General features: G+C 40.1%; 2 protein-coding genes across 2 annotated transcripts; both read right to left on the reverse strand.

Moving 5' to 3' along the window:
• Positions 1 to 9,764: 9,764 nt before the first annotated feature.
• On the reverse strand, positions 9,765 to 10,922 carry LOC139745177 (beta-1,3-galactosyltransferase 5-like). Its single transcript, XM_071655587.1, has one exon. It carries the CDS (start codon positions 10,920 to 10,922, stop codon positions 9,765 to 9,767), a length of 1,158 nt encoding a protein of 385 aa, XP_071511688.1.
• Positions 10,923 to 17,001: 6,079 nt separating this feature from the next.
• Positions 17,002 to 18,162, reverse strand: LOC139745188 (beta-1,3-galactosyltransferase 1-like). Its single transcript, XM_071655594.1, has one exon. The coding sequence runs from the start codon at positions 18,160 to 18,162 to the stop codon at positions 17,002 to 17,004; it is 1,161 nt and encodes a 386-aa protein (XP_071511695.1).
• Between the last annotated feature and the right edge of the window lie 2,034 nt (positions 18,163 to 20,196).

Genomic DNA, 20,196 nt, shown 5'->3' on the forward strand with positions numbered 1-20,196 from the left:
TTAGTGAGGACGAAAAAATGTTGAAAGACAATGTTTATGTGTGAATAATATTATACTGTATGTGTGTGTGTGTGTGTCATGGGCGTAAATCCCGGGGGGGGGGATGGGGGGGGGATATATCCCCCTGAAATGGAGGAGGGGGGATGGCCTGTACAATCATCCCCCCCCCCCCTGAATTTTGCAAAAAAAAAATGGAGGAAGCAAAAATCCGATTGTATCAATTTTGGCATATTGCATGACGTTTGTACACCGGCCTTCAGACAGGTAACAGAGCTGAACAGTATTCTATCTTGTATAGGAAAATGTATACATGATTTTCTCAAGCGCTCGCTCGCTTCGCTCGCTCGCGAAGAAAGTATCATCGACATACACTGTAAGGTATGGCTCAGACGTTGGCAACGTCAAATAGTATAGGCCTACATGTAAACATGCTATGACGCGAGTAACTGGGGACAATCGACAAAAGATGTACGAAAACAAACAAACAAACAATAACAAAATTATATATCGCCATAATTGAACCCCCTCCATTTCCTGAATCATTCCTGAGAAACGACAGTGAGTGATGACTCAGTCAGGATACATCTATGGGCATACTCAGGGAATATCATGGGCGTCGAATCTATCGGGGGGGGGGGGGAGGGGCATTTGCCCCGCCCCTACGGAAGTGCTTAGACAGACAAATCATTTATCCCCCAAGCAATTCCCGAGATGAGGACAAATCTCGAACTTTCTTAATGGAAAATTGTCCAAATACCGCCAGAACTATGCACCAGATCGTTGAATTGCAATCATAAACATGCAAAAGCTCCGCTATACTGGATCCCTTTCGATAGACTTTGTACACTTTTGAGATTGACGTATATTTCCCTAATTTATCAAAAAGTGTGCAGCAGATCCCTCATATGCAGAGGCGTCGATGGGGGGGGGGGGGTGGTTCCCCCATAAAAGTGGGACAAACAAAAGCGAAAAATATAGCTACAAACGGCAGTTTTTGGACTGTAAAATGTCAAAATTTTAAAGCTCGCTCGCATTTAATCGCTATGCCATTCTCCCGATGTTGCTGCAAGTGATTGACAGCAGTTGCGCCCGGCCGGTGCGCCCCCTTAATTTCCAAAGCGAAAAAAATTAATATAGCTACAATTGGCAGTTTTTGGACTGTAAAATGTCAAAATTTTAAAGCTCGCTCGCTTCGCTCGCTCGCATTTAATCATTATGTTGCTGATGTTGCTGCCAGTACTTGCCTGCAGTTTTCGCCCGGTGCGGCCCCCTTGATTTCCAAAGCGAAAAAGTACAGCCACAAACGACAGTTTTTGGGACTGTAATGTAAAAATTTTAAGCTCACTCGCTTCGCTCGCTCGCATTTAATCATTATGCCATTCTCCTGATGTTGCTGCCAGTAATTGCCAGCAGTTGCGCCCGGTGCGCCCCCTTAATTTCCCAAGCGAAAAAATATAGCTACAACCGGCAGTTTTGGGACGGTAAAATGTCAAAATTTTAAAGCTCACTCGCTTCGCTCGCTCGCATCTAATCGTTATGCCATTCTCCTGATGTTGCTGCCAGTAACTGCCTGCAGTTGCGCCCGATGCGACCCCCTTAATTTCCAAGGCGAAAAAATACAGTTTTTGGGACTGTAATGTCAAAATTTTAAGCTCACGAGCTTCGCTCGCTCGCATTTAATCTTTATGCCATTCTCCTGATGTTGCTGCCAGTAATTGCCAGCAGTTTTCGCCATGTGCGCCCCCCTTAATTTAAAAAGCGAAAAAACACAGCCACAAACGACAGTTTTGGGGACTTTAAAATGTCAAAATTTTTAAGCTCACTCGCTTCGCTCGCTCGCATTTAATCGTTATGCCATTCTCCTGATGTTACTGCCAGTAACTGACTGCAGTTGCGCCCGATGCGACCCCCTTAATTTCCAAGGCGAAAAAATACAGTCAAAAACGACAGTTTTTTGGACGGTAGTCAAAATTTTCAAGCTCTCTCGCTTCGCTCGCTCGCATTTAATTGTTATGCCATTCTCCAGATATTGCTGCCAGTAATTGCCAGCAGTTGCACCCGGTGCGCCCCCCTTAATTTCCAAAGCGAATAAATACAGCCATTAAAACGGCAGTTTTTGGACTGTAAATGGTCAAAATTTTAAAGCTCGCTCGCATTTAATCGTTATGCCATTCTCTTGAGATTGCTGCCAGTGATTGACAGCAGTTGTGCCCGGTGCGGCCCCCTTAATTTCCAAAGCGAAAAAGTATAGCTATAAACGGCAGTTTTTAGACTGTAAAATGTCAAAATTTTCAAGCTCGCTCGCTCCGCTCGGTCGCATTTAATCGCTATGCCGTTCTCCTGGGCCCTGTTGTATAAAACCCTTACTGCTGGACTTATACCGCTCCTTTCTAGCGGTAAGTCTTCAAATTAGCGGTAAATTTTATAATCCTTGATGCTGATTGGCTGTGACGCCTAATTTTGACGGTAGTTACCATTGAAATTCAGCGGTAAGTTTTATGCAACGGGCCCCTGATGTTGCTGCCAGTGATTGACAGCAGTTGCGCCCGGTGCGCCCCCCCCCCTTAATATCCAAAGCGAAGAATATAGCTACAAACGGCAGTTTTTGGACTGTAAAATGTCAAAATTTTCAACGCTAAAAGATTCCACCGTGGGAGGAGGAAACCCCAGTACAATACCCCCCCCCCTCGTTTGCTTCACTCCCTCGCATAACCGCTCTCCCGAAGATCAAATCCTGTCTACGCCTGTGATAGGCCCCACTATTTAGTAGGCCTTCACAGTGATGCCGCACAGGCGGAGCAAGAGCTGAAATACCACGATTTAGTCATTCAATGATATATTGTGAATATTTCATTTTCTTATTGTTTTTTAAGAAAAAAACAACAACACAAATTTCACCAAAAGTGTGCACAAGGGGGGCATTTCATGAAGCATTTTGTCCGACAAAGTTGTCGAACAAATTTGCTCTTAGCCAATCAGATGCAAGGATTTCGATAGCTTGTAACAGTTTGTAAGAAAAATATCCGACCAAAACGCTTCATGAAATGCCCCCCAGATCGCTGAATTTCAGGTCTGAAAATGCAAAATCTTCCTCGTGTGGGAGAGGGATACCCTCCCACACACACACACACATCCCCCCGTTCGGTCGCTCCGCTCCCTCTCACAGATATTTTAAAAAACAAAAAGTGTCTTCATACTTTTAAGGTCTGATTTTCCGCCGAAAGTCATCTGACAAGCAAAAAAAAAAAAAAAAAAAAAAAAAAGCTACAACCCCAACAAAAAGTCTTCATATTTTTGCTGCCACTTTCCTCCCACTTTATGTTTCATGCAAAAGAGTGGGACATCCGATCCCTGTAAAGTGTGTGTGTTTGTTTTTTGTTTTTTGTTTTTTTTTTGTTTTGTTTTGTTTTTGTTTTTTTTGGGGGGGGGCACCAAGCTTCTTCCCCCCCCCCCCCCCCCCCCAAGGCTGCGCCGGTCTGGTTATGGGCTTGTAATCGTGGTGATGGTGACTATCGCCGATCATCCCCCCCCCCCCCTCCCCCCAGCTCCTCAGTACGGATTTACGCCGTTGGTGTTTGTGTGTGTGTGTGCGTGTGTGTGTGTGTGTGTGTGAGTTTGTCATTTCGTGAGATTCGAGGGATGTATACGGTTTCACGATGAGAATGACATGATGTGCATTCATTTTATTTTTATTGACGATATTACGGTCTGCGAACTTTTGCATTACTCAACAAAACAATGTTTGGGAGCGTCTGCGATGAACACGGGGCTGGGCGTGTGCACTGGTGGTACGATTGCATGATATGTGAAGTGCAATAATCTACACGTATTACTACTCAGTGGGTTGGTTGATCCGATTTACTTTGTCATACAGTAACGTGGCAGTCTCTTGTATACACTAAACAGGTTCTCGAAAAAGAAGGCAGCTCTATTTAAATGATTCGATGAGCAACCGTTCTCGTGATCTTTCCAGGCTTAGTTGCATTTTCAAAGAAAGAAAAAGAGAATTACTCAAAATTCGCAAGAAAAGTAGGCCTATATTCTCATCGTCTTGTTAATGGTAAAAAATATGGCAGGGGTACTGTTATTCTGCTTTCTGGCTGAAGTAATTCAAGAGCTCCTTCATTGATATAGAACAATTGACATTCTTTTTTTCTTATAACCCCTTTGTGACTATACATTATCATACGTCGGCTTTAGAGATGACGGCTCATGGTTGCGACTGCAGCAATGGATGTTTGGGGACGTTTATGATGGCATAATTATAATGAATAAGACTCTCGAATCCCAACCGGAGGACCCGAGCTCGATTCCCGCCCAGTGCTTACGTCCTAGAGGCTGGACAAGATGATTTTACCCACCATGTCCCTCTCGATCCAGATGTGTAAGTAGGTACCTGGCAACGTTAGGGTAATGATAATGGCAATGGTATAGTGCAGTGCCAACACTAAAGAGGCTATAGCCTGAATAAAGAAGACCTTTTTATTATTGTTATTATCATTATTATTGTTGTTATTGTTATTATCACCATCATCACCATAGTTATCAGTATACTGTGTAAATTGTCATTGTCAGATAGACAACCGGTGCGATGACTTTGGAAACAAGACTTAAACCCACGAGAGCAGAGAGATGGTTTAAACAGTTCCAAAGTTAAACTCGCGCATCCAGTTCTTACCGATCCACGTTGCTGTCCTGTGCATCATTTGCATAATATGATTATCCCCCTCTCTCTCTATTACATAATCCATACGTATATTACATATTTCATATATCTCTGTGTGTGTATATAATGATAATAATAATTGTATATTTATATATGTATATATATATATATATATGTGTGTGTGTGTGTGTGTGTGTGTGTGTGTATGTATGTATATATATCTGTCTCTGCGTGTATGTGAGCTATGTTCCAGTGATCTGCATCAAACCCTCATGAAAATATTCTACAAAGAGACGGCATTGACATACACAGTATATGTACTCTAACGTAATGAATGGAATATCACATTATTGGTGTATGTATGACCAGGTCTTAGGTTTATAATCCGTTTTACAGTGCAGGTTGTCAAGTAGTTTTCATACTCCCGGCTGACCAACATAATAGATCATACTGATGTCATCCCTATATGTGTGTTTTTTCAGAAGTTTTTCCTCACGTGTTTATTTTTAATCATAATTTTGGCAGGATAACAAGAACTGATCTGGATGACAATGTGTCCTTTTAGAGCTGTAAGTCACCTCTATCAAAATAGGATCGTAACTAGAAAAGAACAAAAAAAGAAAAGAAAATGTTATCTGGCTACTTTTTGTGGCTTTTTATGTGATACAGGGTCACTATACGATACGTGGTATATAAGGTACGCACAATGTATGCATGTTTTTTAAGTGTATCGTGACTGTGTTTATGTATGTATCTTAAGGGCCTACACACTGCCTTTGGGCAGACGCTGTGTTATATGTTACGCACGATGCCCTATCTGAATGACAGTGGTTCCTCGATCATTCATGTCTGTATCCACAATACAGTATATCCTATTTACTGTTTGCGAGCTGCCAAGCAGGTATTAAAAGATGAAGGGATAGCTGGAAATATAGGACGCTCACTGCATGGTCATGTGAAGACTGATCGACCGTTAAGTATACAATGTAGTAAGAAGGAATTTGGGATAAGCGATCACAAAGGAAAACGCACGATGCATAAAGTCCCAGCTATGTCAAGTGGTCTGGTCTTTGGTGCAGCCCCCTGCTCAGCCGGTAGGCCCCTACCTCTTTTTACCATATAATACTCGAAAAGGGGCAGTTGATTTCCCCCGATAACTTTCGTTCGCGCAAGACAGAGAAACAACGAAAATCCCGAGTAAACAACAAACCCTAAGCACACGTTTCTTTCAAGTTAGTGAAAAGTGTACATCATCGATTGATACACTTCGTTTTTCTGTTACGTAAGTTATGTCACATTCTGTTATCTTCAAACAATAAAAGGAGACAGGAATTCCCTCGATCCCCCCCCCCTCCGCTTGTACGCCATATATTCCACCTCTGTTAGTCCCACCCATTACGACACACTCCGCTGCACCTGCTATTTTTATTCGCCATCTTATGGCAAGTTCCTATAGATCCAGTCGTTGCATCGCCCGCTGATTCTTCCCAGCTTCACCTTCTCTTATCTTTTTCTTTTGTTGTTGGAATAGGATAGAAGTCACCGTTGTACCTATAAGATAAAATTTATTCGAGTGGTGGTGGTACATGATGAGGACAACTGGATGAGGAGTTACCTGTAGTTACGTAATGGAAACAGTTTGTGTCAATCGATAATGCTATAAGCCTTTACTTTTCACAACACACATTACCCCTGGATGCATTTCAGGTGTACATTGTTGTTTCTGCAACTTGTTAAGTGTGAACGATAGGAAACAATTTGTGTCAATCGATAATGCTATAAGCCTTTACTTTTCACAACACACGTTACCCCTGGATGTATTTCAGGTGTACATTGTCGTTTCTGCAACTTGTTAAGTGTGAACGATAGGAAACTTTCCGTGGGTCTATAACGAAAAGTACGTTTCGTAAAATGTAAAGTACACGTGAAACAGCATCTGTCATTGCACGTGATGTGGGAAAATGGTTTTCAGTAAACTGCATGGTTATTATTCGCACTTAACAATCTTGATACTACAAGAAAGAGAGATGAAAATCATACATCAAGAGGCTCGAAATATGTGTGAAATTACAACAAATTTAACAATCAAATTTTAGGCGATTATATAACAAAATGTAATAAGAACAAATTCAGGTCTGGAGCTTTTACCCTTAAAGTGAATTTATCACTCAACCTGAAAACTATACAAGTGAATCTACAGAATGCAGAAGCAGGCCTACACATAAGAAAAATCAGTTCAATCATTGTCATCATCACTAGATTAGAAGATTAGAAGACGTGGAGTCAAAAGAGGCCTGAGCTTTCGATCCTATAGCAGAATCTTCGTCAGAGGCAAAATGACCAAGAGTATAGTAGAAGACTATACAAACACTCGCGGTGTCACATAGCGCAACAACACAAAGAAAATATGAAATGAAATCCGCAAACTCTCGATCATTTTCTTTTAAGTGCAAAGTGTAGCGTCAAGTTCCATTGACCTGTTACAATCATGGAGAGGGTATAATTATTAGTCTAATTCCTGCCTTCTGAAAATGCTAAGTCAAAAGCTCTTCACAATGCTAGCAGAACAAAAATATTGATATTGGCTTGTAAATTTTACAAATTGAATTGGAGTCACATGAGCTAGAACATTGCTTTACTTCTAATTCACTTAGAGGTCCTGTTATCATAAATTCTCGAGATCCCTATACCTTTCTTCATAAAACTGGCACCTGTTGTGGGCGTACGTGGACATTACACAATCTACGTAGATGCAAGAACATTCTCCCAAAGCATTAATTATTGTTGTTGATTTGATGATTTATTCACTCGTTATAGTTTCCATGCACAGATGACAGATACAAAATTATGATATTCAGAATATATTTTAAACAGAGAGAGAAAAAAAATTGACGAATGTCTAAGATTACAAGTTGTATCAATAAGGACTAGAGATCTGTTAAAAGGCTTTCTTTAGCATGGAATGAAAACACCAATAGATACAAACGTAATCAGAAAGTACTCGAGTAACCAGTCAAGGACAATGTTTATCATTATCAACATAACTGCACCTCAGCGAAGTGGCACTGTAATAAGATGACCGACAGTGAGCAATTATTGATAATGAATTAACAGACGGGTGTAACAAGTTTTTATCGTTGTACTCCGTAGAAACGATATCCCCAAATTGCATTAACACATGCACAAAGACAGTTGAACTTCATATCATTTACACCCTGTTGAAGAATAGATGGATGAGACAACTCAAATTTTCGTTCTTCTTCAAATAGTATTACTACAGGAAGAACAGTGAGTGATAATGCTACTGTTATCATAGAACGAAATAAAGATTCGATAACTAAATAAACAGGAAAAGATTCATATAACGAAGGCACCATTTCTTTACTTACAATATTCTTTACTTATTCTGCGAAACTAAAGGAAATACAAAGATTGTTAACTTTCGTACGTAATCCGGTCAGCCTATATCAATAATTCGAAATAACAATATCCTGGCCCCATATGACCAGCAAAATGACGTCATATGAAATTTGCAAAAAGAAGTTACAGAAACGATGAAAAACGCAAGCAAACTAGGAATTTTCGTGATCTGACAATTGTTAAGCAAACTATCGATATAGCAAATGTCTTGTAATTATTTGCGTAAGCCTCTGATCAGGAGGAAGCTGCTCTGCATTGGTGTCAAAGACTTTGGAGAATATTGCAATCATTTTGGTCAGAATTTTTACGATATACAGGATCGGGTCATCGGCATACTTTGATATATACATTAAACCACCTCCCTACACATACATACAGAGCAAGATCACATTTTGAAAAAAAAAATCAAATCTGAAATACATGAAAAAGTTTGATATGATTTGTTATAATATGTGAATCCTGCACGCAGGCAAAACTAGTTATCTCGTTATTCGCACCCGATATACAAAACTATACAATACGATATGACAAATCATCAAAACATAGTATTTGGTGAAAGCCGATATCACCAGTGCGTGGCTGGTTTACTGTCGATGACCAAATCAATTTCATGTGTTTGTTAACTCACTTTCATACGTCAGCTCAGTTGATTTCGTAGGTCTGGTACATAATCGACTATTCTTCACTTTCTTCTCTATCTGCTGTGGTTGATACTTCTTTCTTACATCATCAATTCTATAAAACATGTTATGCACATGTTTATTTCATGCGTCAGGAGAATATCCAAATGGTAACTCCGGAATGGCCGTATAATACACACACAACGTTGTGATATTATTTTGTACTTTGACTTTCGTTAAGGAGTACTCATATTATATCAAGAAAAAAAGGTATTCCTACACGTACTATAAGAATTGAAATTAGATTCATCCATTTATTATCATTATTATCAGATGCATCAACCGGTCCCCCCCCCCCCCGAAAAAAAAAACACGTTTATTCTTGGAAAAGTAGAAGTGCTACACACTTTGAAAGAAAGCCACAATGTGTGTCAGCAATTTTATTGTGCATTTTTAGAAATAATAACTTTTCAAGCATAAACCGATATTTCACGAAGACCAGAGAGCAGCGAATGTATTAGTGATTTTCAAAACCGTTTATTTCATCACTTCTAAACGTTGTTCACCCCCATCCCCCACCCCCAAAAAAGAAAAGAAAACAACCTTTTTTTTTATGCAGAGTTGACGTTAAATTATCTAGCGACAGAAATGCTTCAAGCAGCTAGGGAAAAATCAGGGTCCAGAGGTTTGACATTTAATCGAGGTAAAATTGAAATATAAGCAAGAAAAAAAAAACCCGACGATATAGTAACAACGGTCCTAGACAGATATGTACTTCACTTGATGCTGTGATTTGCACAGCATCTTTATTCTATTTTACTTTTCTTCTTCCTCTTATTAATTCTTAGCTCTTCTTTTGATCTCTTTCTCTTCGGATCTATCTGTATCACGACGCCAGTACAGAGAGTTGTCCATATCTTGCTACATACAAGCAATTTCGACTTGTATCGTAAAGGTTCTATGACATTTGGCTAAATATTATATGGTTGAGTTGTGAAATTGATTATTAGTTCATCGTTCTCGACCTTGTCCAGCAATATGAAAATGCTGTCTTCAAATCAGCTAACTTTTCCAATCTTCCACAACCAAGTCATCATTTCTGGAGTCATGTTTGTGATCACAGTGAAGAGCTGCATCTTGTCGCCGGGAAGCATGTCGTCTATTATCAAGCGGAACTTCAAAAACTTCTCTAAGGCTTGGACGGGAATTCCCGCCTTTTTCAGGCAGATTCCAATAAAAGCATCTTCCCATGGAAACAGAGGAGTCCTGATTGCCTGACGGTACACCCTTTGGACTACATCGGTGGACATTATATACGCCGGGCCGTCCATGTAAGGAGGATATGTTGGATGGGGATAAAACTCCTCAGAAAGGTAAAATCGTTGTTTTTTGTTTCGCACCACATTTTGTGCAAGCCAAATCCTTCCGGCCGCGAAATTTGAAGTCGGAGCCGTCGTCAAAATATCTAGTAGATTTTTTTGATTCACCATAGTGTCGTCGTCGATCTTAATGACAAAATGGGCGTGTCGACAGTGCTTCGTGACCCACTTCAATCCCATGACTGTCTTACGCGTGAGATTCATGTAGCTATCGACAAAATCCTCCTGAACGATGTCGGAATAGAGGTCAAACTCGACGTCGATTTCCTTTTGCAAGGTGGCATTTTCAAAGGCGCCGAGGAGAAACACCGTTTTAACTGTCATGTTGTTACTTGTAACATTCCAGGAAGCGGAGTCGCCGTAGGTCGAGCGAATGACTTGGCGCCTGAGAAAATTCCCGGGGGCTGTCAGAACGAGGAAGACAGCCAACACTTGCAACTTCTTGTTGTTTTCCTCCAAACACGTCAGCCACGGATTGTGACGGTAGGTATAGTTGTGAGTGTCGACGGGCTCGTCAAGATAGGTGGAATTCTTCGTATCAACACGGACGCTGTCGTCAGATTTGTCGATGTGTAGTTCGAACATCGTGGATATGTCGTCGTTCTCAGTACCCATCTCTGGATTCACGTCCGAATCGACTTCGAGTTTGCAAGGATATGATAGGTTGTCACAGCGTGGGGCGGTTATCCTATTCCCATCCACTGCCGCCTCTTGCATTGTCGATCGCAAGCGAGACTGTACGACGAGGTCGTCGTCCGTGCGATTATCGTGCTCACTTTGCCACGACCCGACGACTTTTGGGGAACCGTAATACCAAACGGTGACATCACTACCCATATTACTTGACGCCATGAATATGAACATGACCAGCGCTCCTGACAGGAAAATTAGCCCATGCTTTGCCGTAAAATGATGGGAAGCAGTCATTGTACCATTAGTATGCACGTTCGTGTACAATCAGACTCGCATACACAGTATCTACTTAAGTAATTCATTAACTAAGTTCCATGGATGTGTTAGAACACATTTCAGGTCGTCCACTTACGTACAGGTTAGACTTGAACAAACAAAACAGACGCAAGATTCCACTGTCGGCACGAAGAAAAGTTTAACCTCGATGACGCTCTCGTTACACGGTCAAGTTGTCATCGTCAACGCTTGATACAGAGTATACCACAGTACTCAAGGCATGCTTGCACTCGCTGCTCTAGTCATCGACAGTTTCCGAAGAGTAAGAAAGTATCGACCGTAAAGTCACAATCAATACAATGTCGTAGAAGCTATACTCGCACTAGACGTTTCGATGCAAGGTCAATCGCGATTGGCCGAACGGAACCCATACAACGTAGGCACAGAGCATCCAATAGCAGTATCAATAGAGAATGTGGTGAAGTGGCAAGCAATAAGACCTTCCCTTGTCAAGGAAGTAGCTATCCTCTTTGTGCTTCCTCGTTCAGGGGTTAGTCGACCGCGGAGACACGCACTAATCACCATTCTACCATTGATAACTTGATGAGAAGATTTTGGATCGCTTATGATCTCGTGAAAGCCAAAGGCTTGGGAAAGAAAATATACGCGAGTACTTCACAAAATGTCATGTAAAAAAAAAAACAGAAAACAAAACAAAAAAGGTACAGAACCTCCTCCAGGATAAGTGTTTCTTTTACCGCTCAAACTGACTGAAGCTGAAAGACACTAGTTCCATAGTTTCGTGGATACAGAGATGCCAAGTTTCTCAACTGGCTGGTGGTGGAAAACTGCGACAGCGAAGCAACCGGGGAGGAGAGGGTGGAGCAGATGCCCACCCCCCCCCCCCCTCCAGCTTTTCATTTTGGAATCAGAAATTGTGCAATTTGGCGCACAGTTTTATAATACAATCAACTTGCCTAAATAATGCTCATCTATTCGTTATGGAAGATGGTCCTGCAAGACATCATTCTGAGCGTGTTTTTTTTAACTTTTTTTAAAGCAAATTTTGGTCAAGACCGAGTCTAGAATGTATGCCTGACATGACTTACTTGATGGTAGAATTTAGGAGACCTCTTTGGATTATTTTGTAGAAGGAAAATCGCTGTAAGCTACAGCCATGTAGGTGTCCCAGCCAACAGAAAGAATAAAGAGAAAGTTAACCATACTCACTTCAGGATAAAAGCGGGTTTCTCATACAATGTTTACTATTAATGTACCTGCCGCATTTTCGTTTTCTTCTTTTCTTTAGGTTTAGTGTTTCGCGAGACCACACGCAATTATGCGCAATGCAAAAACTGTGGTAAACTATAACGACACCATTATAATGTTCTGTAAAATCTCAAGGTGAGTATCGGGTGGACTGCATAAAAATGCCTCAGGGACTAGAGGTGACGGGTTTTTTCTTCTTTCAAATTGCTGTTATTCTATATTATATCCCACATAATGGCATTATATTTGAATTTGGAACACACGACCGAGACATGTTTTTCTCCCAACATCCATGCCGTGGTACTGTCACAGACAGGTGTGATTATGTGATATACTTTTTCGTTATCATATTTTACCAAACAGCTTTTAACCAAATATACCCGCCATTGCAATCGATTAAGGTATCGCTCGCGTCTTTCGGCCACGGCCAAGTCCGGTAGATGTTATTTGTACATGCGCATCGCACAATATTATCGACACGATATCGCTTATTATCGACTTAGATCTAACGTTACCCTCGTTCATTCGACTGTCGTGGGCCGCGATTGTATACTGCCTCTGTTGCAATATTCAGCGCGATTATAAAACAAAAATTTGCATGGTTGATGGAATACGTTTTTATCAGATCTCAAGTTTGTCAGTAGATGTGAGATATAGAGCAAAATAATCATCTCCTATATTACTCGGACAATGGATACAATCTAACATCGCCTCGGTGAAAGCAGGGAGGGTACCACCTTGGTGAAAGAGTGTCTATCAGCCCTCGCCTTCACCTTGGATCACCTCGGCGATGTTAGATTATAAATTATCGCCTGGCCTCGCATTCGATGATTATTAACCGTATTCTGTGCCAGTCGATCTCGATGTTTGCCCACTAAGTCATTATTGCATTTTTTTTTAAATAGTAATGCTCTATAGTTCATTGTGTGTAAAGTATGTTGCTTTTTGTTTTTACTCACGAAGTATCACCAGTTTGCTTGCAAAATGTATTATTCATCTTTCTTCATCATCTTTTTTTCGTCTTTTACATAAATAGTTATTACAGTGTCTACTGGGGACCAACAGTCGATGATTCCAAAGTTAAGAGCACACTACAATGTTGTGTCTATTACGTATAAGTATCCTCATTTATTCTCGTTGCGTGAAGACCACAACCGTCCAACTACTGATGGCATGCTTGACATGCTTGTGTGACAAAGCCGGAAAAAAATCCAAGTATCTATATTGGTGGTATAGCAAATCATGTAGTAGAAAAAAAACACACACACACCAGCAACAACAAACATAATGCCTCGGGTCAAGCTTGGCAGAGAGGGAAAGTGAATAACAATAGGACGTAAAACCAAGTAGAGTAGGAGAAAGCTCCTCGTGTAGACAGAACAGTAACTGTTTGGAGATGGGTATGAGAAAGGAAACAATCTGGCGAAGGGGGGGGGGTGATGGGGCAGCGACTTAACTGAAGGGTATAGAGAGGGTTATGTCTCCAATCATTCTTATGGAACAACTTAAGTGAAGGAGTGACTCAAAAGAGCAACAAATCTGTACGTCAAGTTGTTGTGATGGCAACTCATGCTGGAATGGCAATTGTCATGGTAACGACAAGAATCCAGCTTCCTGATTGGTTGTTGCTATACGGGAAGTTGCTATTCGAGCAAGAGTTGGTATCCTGACATCTTTTATAAAATGGGTTCCTGGTATATATGTGTATGCCCTCTTGAGTGAATCATGCTCAATGATCTGTCTACATAGCATCATGTGATCAAACGTAAAGGTGCTATAATATCGATGTTGAAAATAATAATGAAAAAAAGTACTATTCTATATAACTCGACGTTAGTCGCTGCATAGTACGCTACAATATTGTTTCTCATGGATAGCGTGCTGTGTAAAGTGCTACAGGCATCGACCTCAGGTATCACTGTGTGTAAGTCGCTTCCACTGTGGTCTAAACAGATCGTCGCTAGCTGCTTCTATACATAGACATTTATATAAAAGAAAAAAACATATTGTGTTCCGTATATGGTTGGAGGTATATAAAACAAATACATCATGCAATGTTTTGAGGTTTTAGTGGAATTATGGGTACCTTTGTGACAGAAATAGCACATTCCTCGAACATAACCTCGGATTCGACGAAAAAGAAAACGCAACATGAAGAATACTTTACTTCATCACAGGAACGAAAGCTTATAACGATGAAGATGTTGAAGCTACTCGTTATGTTTCTATGTTGTCGGGTTTTTTCTTCTTTCAATTCTTTTTTCTTTCTTCGTTGTCAACAGTTTTGTGAATCTCCAAAGTTGCTCCCTTGCCGGTTTGCATGTTTTATAATTATCCTACTGCAAATGGACAGGCTCTGGTGTGTGAGGGTGAATTATTCATAGAAGTTCTCATAATAGAGGGGGAACTATTACAGTGGACTCCCGTTATAACGAAGTCCTCGGGACCGGCTGTTTTCTTTCCTTATATCGAAATTTCATTATAACTGAACAAATAAAATGATACAAATACATAAAGTGGATAATGATGCGGCCTGAATTTTTACTTCGTTATAACCGGAATTCCGTTATAACCGTGTTCGTTATAACGGGAGTGCACACTTGGATTCTTGTCAGTACATTATTGGATGTTACATACAGCGCCTACTCTGAGATTCCTTACATCAACTATACAGTACTCAGTATGTCCAAAAAAAAAAAAAAATTACAATCGGATTTTCCCATTGATAACTCCCAATATGAATAAACTGTCTGACTCAGGTTCAGATTCAAATTCAGATTCATTTATTGTCCATTTAGAAAATTCTTCTTGTTGAGTCTTAGTCAGAGTCAGAGTCTTAAGATATAACATCTTAGCTCTATTTTGCAGAAAACCACATTCGATTTGGTTATGCGGTCACAGAGAAATATGGATGGATTGTTGTAAAGCATGTCATGAGTCTACTTCTTCCAAGTTAAGCACTTGAATGCTCTTGGAACTGCTTATCAATGTGCAAACACAATAGACAGAACTTGGAGGGAAGAGATTCTTGACTTGCTCTACAAAATGCCTTATTTCTCTTTTACCACTGAAGCAAATCGAATGGGGTTTTCTGTATGATGTGGGCAATGAGTTGTAGTTTCATACCCTGAAATTGTATTTGGAATGATTCATCATCTATAAAGTTATTACTGCAGAGGGTCCCGTTTTTAGACATACGGTATAGCGAATATATATCACAGTTTTACTCGAGATACAAGTCATAACCATACAGAAAAATCTCATCATTGAGTTTACTTTATTTATATTTCTTATGATTTGAGATGATAAAGGCAATTCAATTTGAAGTTACTTGCATACATGTGTGCTTACAGTTTACATTGCCGTAGTTGATAACGGAAGTAATATTTACGAAATTCCCAGAAAGAATTGTAAATGATGCCATACTGAGAATAAATCAAATCAAATCAAATTATGATTAACGATAATTACATTGTTGGTGATGATTATCATTTTGCACTGAACTTGTGCGTCACGCAAATCATTTGATTAAGGCCAATTTGTTTTATAAATAATGGTGGTGTTAGGTGCATATGTATAATAACAATAATCTATAATGACCAGTCCTGTCAGCTTGGGATACTATTTTTTGCAACTCATAGTTGAATATAACACAAAATGAAGCAAAGCGAAATATGACATAATTCTAGCTGCTCAATTCTAAGTGTTCAAAGTTAGTTTCCTCTCACTTTGTTCTATCCTTGTTGCGATCATAACAGAAATTAATTCAATTCAATTCAATTCAATAGTTTATTTATTTCCATCATCACAAAGAAAAGAAAAAAAAGTTGACATAATCCAAAGTGATACAATTTTTTTTTCATTTCTCTTACACTCGTCTGATAAAGGATTTTTTTCAATACAATATAAAGTATATTATACACGAATGATGTCGTAAAAAAAGAAACAATGCACTTTGTCATGGCAACAAAAATAGTAAATAATCACAATGATGGAAAACAGTGTTCCACTAAAAAAGCCACGCTTGTAAAACGTGGAACACTTGAACAAAACAACAACAGCACCAATTTGTTATACCAAATCATTTTAAATTCTTCTATATACTATTGTACATTTTACTCATTGATATAATGATGTTGATACTATGAACAATACTTACTAGGATTTTAGGACATGTAGGATGCAAACGTATAAACTATATAACATATCACATTAATATCATATTAATCGACATGTTAACATGAAAGATTTACTCAATAATCAATTAACTGTCTGATGAAATAAGAAATGGGAAAAGAAATTCCTATCAACTTGATATTTTGTGACATGATAATTATCAAGTCTCATTCTTTTTTCAACTGAAGGAGACATTGAAATGAATATGAAGGTATACGCACAAGGCCATTTCGCAAGTCAGACTTTGGCGAACGCTGAAGACGTCTTATACAATACTGATATGAGCGTAACTTAACTTCAACGTATGACACATTAAATGTAAATGGGTATCCACCTCCCATACACACTGAACTCCTTGCGAAAGAACGCAGTATTTTCGCAGTTGATGAGAGGAAAATATAGCTATCGACAAATCAACTGTAACAGTGCTCGGTCTCTTCGCATCAATCTGTAGCGTCATCCTCATTTGTTTAACTGGATCAGATTGCTCAGTTGCGTATTATTATGACTCCCTGGTCCGCCAGTCAATGTCAACGTGCAATGTCAACGTGCAGTCTCCAGATCAGCTAACTTTTCCAATCTTCCACAACCAAGTCATCGTGTCTGGACTCATGTTTGTTATCACGGTGAACAGCTGAGTCTTGTTGCTGGAAATCAGGTCTTTCGATAGGCGGAATCTCGAGAAATTTTTCACGTCTTTCATGTCCTGAATTCCGGCCTTTTTCAGACAGATTCCAATAAATGCATCTTCCCAAGGAAACAAGGGAGTCCTGATTGCCTCGCGGTACACCTTTTCTACCACGTCAGTGGACATTATATACGCAGGGCCATCCATGTAAGGAGGATATGTTGGATGGGGATAAAACTCTTCAGAAAGGTAAAATCGTCGCTTTTTGTTTCGCACCACACTTTGTGCTGGCCAAACTTTTCCGCCGACAAAATTTGAGGTTGGAGCTGTCGTCAGGATCTTAATTAGTCTTTTCTGATTCATCATCGTATCGTCGTCGATCTTCATAGCAAAATGGGCGTGTCGACAGTGCTTCGTGACCCACTTTAACCCCATGATCGTCTTCCGCGAGAGATTCATGTAATTATCGACAAAATCCTCCTGCACGATGTCGGAATGGCGTTGGAACTCGACGTCGATCTCTTTTTGCAAGGTGGTGTTTTCGATGGCGCCCAGGAGAAACACTGTTCGAACTGTCATGTCGTCGTTCAGATTCCACGATCTGGAATCGCCGTAGGTCGAGCGAATGACTTGGCGCCTGAGAAAGTTCCCGGGGGCAGTCAGAGCGAGGAAGACAACCAACACGTTTAGCTTCTTGCCGTCTTCTTTCAAACACGTTCTCCACGGATTGTGACGGTAGGTATAGTTGTGAGTGTCGACCGGTTCATCGAGATAGGTGGATTTCTTATCGACACGCACAATATCGTCAGATTTGTCGATTTGTAATTCAAAGATCGCAGCCATATTGTCGTTCTCAGTGCCCGTCTCTGAATTATTTTGACTCACTTCAGATCCGACTTCGTGATTGCAAGGATATGATAGGTTGTCACACCGTCTGGAGGCGGTTGTCCTAGCTCCATCAACTGCCGTCTCTTGCATTGTCGATCGCAAGCGAGACTGTACGACGTGCTCGTCACCCGTGTGATTACCAAACTCCCTCGCCCGCCACGTCGCGACGATTTTTGGGGAGACCTTATACCAGACATCACTATCCATTTCGATAATCGTCATAAATATGAACATGACCAGCGCCCCTGACAAAAAGATAAAGCCATGTTTCACGGTGAGATGACGAGATGCGATCAGGATCATGATACCATCAGTACGTACAACCAGAGACGCCACCAAATACGTACTATGTGTTGTGTGTGGACCGTATGCTACCACCACGTAACGGTCCGTCGCCCCTGGAAAACATTGCTAAGTCTTCCAGTTATGCGAATGTATAGCTCGAACCAGCAAAATAGACTCGACTCGGCATTCCGCATCTTGCAAAAGCGATTCTCAACAAGTTTACTTTGGTCTCAGTAGAGTGATGTCATTTCCGATTGGTTTTCCGCCCATTTCTCCACAGAAAGTCAGAGAGTCAGAGAAAACTCATTTATCGTCATGGTGCCATATTCTTCTAGATTTGCCCTCTAATTTTATATCAGTCAGTTCAAGTTTCGTCGTGAGACGAGAAGAGTTCTCTATTCCCTCTATGGTGTTTCTAGACGAAAGACTACATGCACGGTACCAAAATAGAATGCATCCAAAATGCCTGAAGGTATAGCCTCCATCGCCGAGAGGGGAAGAGGGAGAATAGAATTGGATTCTAAATCTGGTTCTCAGCCTTGAATAGGACTACAGTACAGTACAATACATTAAAATACAATACAATGAATGTTTGAAACGCTCTTCCCACGTGGCTCAGAGCGCTTACAATAATATACAAGAATAAAGCAACAGATTGTCTAACTGAAAATGGAATAGTGAACAAAAAAAAGACCAACGACAACATTATGATCAATTTTAAATCCATCATTTAAAGAGCACACAATAAGAAAACGCTGTATACATGTGTACACAATTCAAATACTCATCATAGGCCTATACAATATGCATACACATGCACATACACATTAATTGACATTAATATCTAGGATATCCAGAGCTGAAGATTGGACAGATATGTTTTCAGAGCTTTTTTGAAAGAAATTGTGGATGCAGACTGCTTGATAATCAAGGGGAGATTATTCCATAGCTTTGATGCAGTAACAGTGAAAGTTATGTCACCAGTTTGAGTTCGAGTAGAGAATATAGGGAAGGGAATATAACATTCCGTTTGTTGACAGCCATACAGCGCGAATCAATGAGATAGAGAGAGAGAGAGAGAGGGGGAGAGAGAGAGCGAGAGAGCAGATAAAACAATGGGTTTGTGCCTATAGACAATAATTCATCATATTCTTTCAATAAGTTAATTGATCGATCTCATTAACTGAGGCAATAATGGAGCGAATTAATTTCAATGCAGCCATCAACCTGGATCATCTTCTACACAAAAATGAAAAGGAAGAATTTGCTTGAAAAAAAGAAAAAGTCGTGCAACTCAAAAAAAAGAAAAGAAAAAAAAATCTCTTCGAGAATGATCACGCACTCAACAACTGCTCAAGGAATAAGATCAATGATCAAATGATAGACTTTTTTTTTTGTCTGCAAGCGCCCAATGTCATCGAACTACTCTTTAAATGGAGTACTGCAGTATACACATTCAGCCTTATTCTGGGTCTGGCACACTGCACTGCATTTTCACCAGATATTCACTTGCCAACTCCCTTGGAGCTGTACTTGCATTTTGTAATATAACAGCAGAAAATACCGCATGTTATTCTCAAAAAACAAACAAACAGCAAATAAGTTTGCATGTTCAGCTATGTTATAGGGATGTTTGTTGTACAATTTACTTCATTTTTTTATTATTTTTGCCTACTTCTGTTCCTTTGATTAAAAAAAAATAACACTTCGGGCCTGAGGAACTACTCTAGTTTGTATCATGAATGTTTGCATGAATAGGGTTCACGAGCGAGTTCGAGAGGATTGATATTAATGTGCGAAGCTGACGTAAAAAACAAACAATACCCAGACATGTACCATACTTGTCCTCATTCAAAAGGATTGAAACATTAATTAGTCGGCATTTTGGTAAAATTCTAGGATATTATTAGGAGTTGTATTTTCCTTTGTGGCATCTATTCAGGGCGGCATTACTGG

This window comes from Diadema antillarum, unplaced genomic scaffold, assembly GCF_040938485.1.
Source record: "Diadema antillarum isolate AM-2024a unplaced genomic scaffold, OU_Dant_1.0 seq00001239_RagTag, whole genome shotgun sequence".
Taxonomy (NCBI): Eukaryota; Metazoa; Echinodermata; class Echinoidea; order Diadematoida; family Diadematidae; genus Diadema; species Diadema antillarum.

What these genes read in the sequence shown, in the direction of transcription:
- LOC139745177 (XM_071655587.1), bottom strand. Translation starts at nt 10,922, where the DNA reads ATGGGTAGTGATGTCACCGTTTGGTATTACGGTTCCCCAAAAGTCGTC.
- LOC139745188 (XM_071655594.1), bottom strand. Translation starts at nt 18,162, where the DNA reads ATGGATAGTGATGTCTGGTATAAGGTCTCCCCAAAAATCGTCGCGACG.